The 4,592-nt window shown below is 37.7% G+C and overlaps 1 protein-coding gene across 1 annotated transcript; it reads left to right on the top strand.

Annotated features, from left to right (window-relative positions):
* Positions 1 to 494: 494 nt before the first annotated feature.
* Positions 495 to 1,127, top strand: LOC122010836 (probable CCR4-associated factor 1 homolog 11). The gene has a single exon (XM_042567310.1). The coding sequence runs from the start codon at positions 495 to 497 to the stop codon at positions 1,125 to 1,127; it is 633 nt and encodes a 210-aa protein (XP_042423244.1).
* The last annotated feature ends 3,465 nt before the right edge of the window (positions 1,128 to 4,592 follow it).

Raw genomic sequence — 4,592 nt, 5'->3', positions numbered from 1 at the left:
TCATTTATTGGATTTGATTTCCAGTTTTTTTTACGTATACTTTTAATTACTTTATCAGAAATTAGCGTAAACATTTGGTTTTAAAAATTTTTTCAAACCAAAACAAATGAGTGGAAATTTCACAAAAGGCAAATAATGACGAAATTACACGTACGTGAAATTTAATTAAAGAAAGAAAAGGAATGATTGGATGGCAACAACTTTAATTAATTAATTAATACTAAACCCCTAGTTGAGTTCGCTAATTGCTGCTGGATTTATCCTTGACTTAAAGTCCTGATTAATTCCATATATATCTCCTAATATTTCGCAGCAACTAATTCTGTTGAGTGTGTTTGCGATTTTCCCGCTTTGATTTTGATTTGCTGCTGCTCTATTTAAACTCCTCCGATCCTTCCCTTCAATTTCCACTCCAACTCGATCGATCGAAACCTAACATCTCCTCGATCTCCAGCTTCCAGTACTTTGGTATTTCTAATATCGTCAAACTCATAATGGCTGTCGCAGTTGTCAACAACGATATGCCAATTTCCTCTTCCGCCGCCAGCACCAGCAGAATCGAGGTTCGCTCCGTGTGGGCTCATAACCTCGACGAGGAGTTCGCCCTTATCCGCTCCGCCGTCCCGTTCCACCCCTTCGTCGCATTGGACACCGAGTATCCTGGCGTCGTCGTCGCTTCCAAAAATCCCTACTGCACCCTCACCCTCCCCCAGCGCTACGAATTGATCCGTGCCAACGTCGAGGCCCTCCGCATCATCCAGGTCGGTCTCACCCTCTCCGACGCCGCCGGCAACCTCCCATGTGCCATCTACAGCGACGGCACTTGTGTGCGTTACGTGTGGGAATTTAATTTCCGTGACTTCGACATCAACCGCGACCGTTACGCCCCTTCCTCCGTCGAGCTGCTCAAGGCTAATGGCATCGACTTCCAAAAGAATCAAATATGGGGCATCGACTCTTGGGCCTCTACCGTCCGAGTTGAGCGAGCAGTGGGCTCTCGACATCAGTCCGGCTCCGATAGCTTATTAACATGGCAGGTGTTCTATCAAATTGCTTCTCGTGTGAATCCACAACTCATTGATCGTCCAGAACACATGGGAACACTCTATGACCTCCAACTGCAATAGTAATCTAGTTGTGGCTAGCTCTAGAGTTCATGGCTTATCACAGTTGATAATGATTCTGTCAGCATTAGCTTAATTTGTACACAAAATTAATTGTTCATTGCTTCATCGAATCTTTTTGTATTTAAGTACAGATTATATGTTATCGCATCATCAGATATGCAAACAAATTGTCAATATTAATTCTTAATTTGGATAATGAGTACTTGTTGTTTTACTTTGCCTTAAATCATCCCCTTGTGTATTCTGGATCATACTCTGTTCAAATGGTTTTTTTTCCTTTTATTGATAGTCATATATATCGTAGCCTCTAGTGGTTTAGAATCTATAGTAAATATTTTAGTGATAGTGTTGGTGCTACAGAGGTGAGCGTTTGTTTTTCTCTTTTATTGATCGTCATCGTAGCCTACAGGAGTTCATAATTTATAATAACTATTTTAGTGAATACTGTTAGAGTTACATAGGTGAGCGGTGCTTTGCTCACCTACTGGGACAAGGGAAGGATGATCGATGATAGGGCATGGAAGGGGTGACACACTCATACATAGGAAAGAAGGCAACGCATGCAGGAGGATTTGAGCTCTGTAGATCATAAAATTTTTTTTTTCGGATTTAACCATGTGACTTTAAACCATTCAAATCAAAACTCTTTTAAAGATATACAATTAATTAATAGGTAAATTTTGTAATAACCTAATCTCATGCTTAAAAAAAATATTATTTAAGTCGTATTCGGAGACTCTGTGGATGTTTTTTTTAGATTTTCTTTTCCTTCTATAAAAGTTATTTTCATCTTTATTTTTGAATTCAAATCATACTCTAATATCAAAAAAATTCTTACACCCCAAAAGTATATTCTTCTGTTAAACCGGATGATATCATATAATGACAATATGAGAAGTAAAAATCGTTATCAAAATCAGATTAAGTAAATTAAATATCGTCGTAAAATGAAAACATACTAATCTTTTAAATATCTATGTGTATGTATGCATTAACATGTGAACATACTAATTTACATAAACTAACAATTATAATATTATTACAAAAACCTTATCAATTCCACGAAGGAAAGAAAATAATAAACAACAACAACATAACAAAAAATAAAACAACTTGAACAAAAATCCAAACTCGAGTAGAACCGATAGCCAAGACCTTTGAGCGATATGACATATCCTCTACCTACTAACCTGAAAATACAGGAAAAACAAGGGGCAGTGAGTATAATAATTCAGTGGGTATAAGAAGATAGTGCATGCTACTATACATAAGAGGATCAAAAGATGCAATCTCAGGTAATAAATACTTGCTATCAAAGTAAGAGTACCAACATAAAATCATCTTCTAATCAAACCATAAACAACAATATAACTCATCACTAACTTGCTCCAGCAGGTATAACCAATAAATTGCCTGGATAAAGCAAACACATAACAAGCACATAACAAACATATATCAAGTTTTAACAGCACGCAAACTCATGCTATCACTATCTGATCTAGGGGGCAGTTAAGGCTACTGTCTATGGACAAACTCATGATACTGTTGGTGCACTTAGCACTAACGGTCTAACTCAAGTTTTGATGAATGATAACACAGGTTATAGTTTCGTTGTTATCTAACACTCTGACCGAGTGTGCAGGAGAAGCCCAGACAGGTCGACAGGCTGACCTGATGTCTGGTACGAAGCCCAGCTAGGTCGACGGGCCGACCGGATAGCTAGCATGAAGTCTAAACGAGTTGATAGCTGACTGGACGTAGGTAGGATGGGGTTTTGGTAGATGCAACAAAAATAGAAGCTGTGAGTAAATGGAATAGACCAAGAATGTCAGTTAAATCAAGAGTTTCCTTGGATTAGCAGGCTACTAAAGGAAATTTGTAGAGAACTTCTCAAGGATCGCCTCACCACTGACAGCACTTACCAGAAAGAATCAAAATTTGAGTGGACAGAGGATTGTGAGAAGAGTTTCACTGAACTGAAAAGGAGACTGACCAGTACCCTAATCGGACTCTCCCAGAGAATAACGAAGGCTTCGATATTTACAGTGATGCTTCTAAATTGGGACTCGGGGTTGTACAGATGCAGAATGGCAAGGTCATCGCTTATGTCTCGAGACAACTTAAGGATTATGAGAAGAACTATCCTGCTCAAGACCTTGAGTTAGCAGCGGTAGTCTTGGCTCTCAAGATTTGGAGGCATTACTTATAGGGAGTTCAGTGCAAGATTTACACAGATCACCAAAGTCTGAAGTATTTCTTCACTCAAAAAGACCTGAGCATGAGATAGGGGAGATGGCTTGAACTGGTCAAAGACTATGACTGTGAAATCCTCTATTATTCAGGGAAAGTGAACAAAGTGGTAGATGCACTAAGTAGGAAATCTTATGTCGCTCTATTGTCCTTACACTACAAAAAATAAGGGATTTCGGGACAAAATTGGGGACGAATTTTGAAAAAAAATTCGTTGCAAAAATTTTTGCGACAAATTTTGGGACGAAAATTTTTTCGTCCCAAAATGGTTGATGCCAACTTTTGGAACGAATTATGGATTGTTGCAAATTTGGGGACGAATTTGGGGACGAATTTGGCGACGAAAAAAATTTTCGTCCCCAAATTCGTTGCAAAAAAGTATAGAAATTTGCAACGAAAACTGTTTTTGTTGCAAACCTAGGAACAAATTTAGGGACGAATTTATATAAATTATCCGCCAAAATTGTCTTGATTTTTGCAACAAATTTGGGGACGAATTCGGTGACAAATTATATTTTGTTGCCAAGTTTGTCCCTAATATTGCAACGAATTTGGGGACAAATTCGGGGACAAAATTATTTTTGTTGCCATCTTTGTTCCTAATTTTGCAACGAATAATAAATTTGTTGCAAAACTGGCAACGAATTTCGCAACAAAAACTTGCCAAGCTCATTACACACCAGATAATTTTTCGTCCCAGAATTCGTCCCAAATTCTGGGACGAAATTTGGGACGAAATTTGTGGATTCGTCCCAAAATTCGTCCCAGAATCTGGGACGAATTTTGGGACGAATCCACAATTCGTCCCAGATTCTGGGACGAAATTTGGGACAAATTTTGTGGATTCGTCCCAAAATTCGTCCCAAAATCTGGAACGAATTCTGGGACGAAAATAATTTTGTCCCAAATTACGATAGAATGGGGACAAATAATTTTCGTTGCCAAATTCGTCCCTATTTCAAATAATTTTTTCCAGCTTCAATCTCTTTCTGCAATACAATCCAAATACATACAAACCAAATTCAAATAACAAATAATATGCATTCAACACAATTTAATTTAACATTCAACACATCCTAATTTAACATTCAACACATACAAATTTAACATTCAACACATCGATCAACTCATAATTCAAGAAGTATAAAGTTTACAACAAAGTTTACAATATCCATCTTGTTCAAGCTACTAGAAAATATGATACAAAGTTCAACA

This window comes from Zingiber officinale, chromosome 8A, assembly GCF_018446385.1.
Source record: "Zingiber officinale cultivar Zhangliang chromosome 8A, Zo_v1.1, whole genome shotgun sequence".
In the NCBI taxonomy this organism is placed as follows: domain Eukaryota; kingdom Viridiplantae; phylum Streptophyta; class Magnoliopsida; order Zingiberales; family Zingiberaceae; genus Zingiber; species Zingiber officinale.
Note: the sequence above shows the minus strand (reverse complement) of the source record. Positions and strands in the feature narration are given on the sequence as shown.

Bases quoted from the DNA above. Each gene is read 5' to 3' on its own strand.
- LOC122010836 (XM_042567310.1), top strand. From the start codon at position 495: ATGGCTGTCGCAGTTGTCAACAACGATATGCCAATTTCCTCTTCCGCC.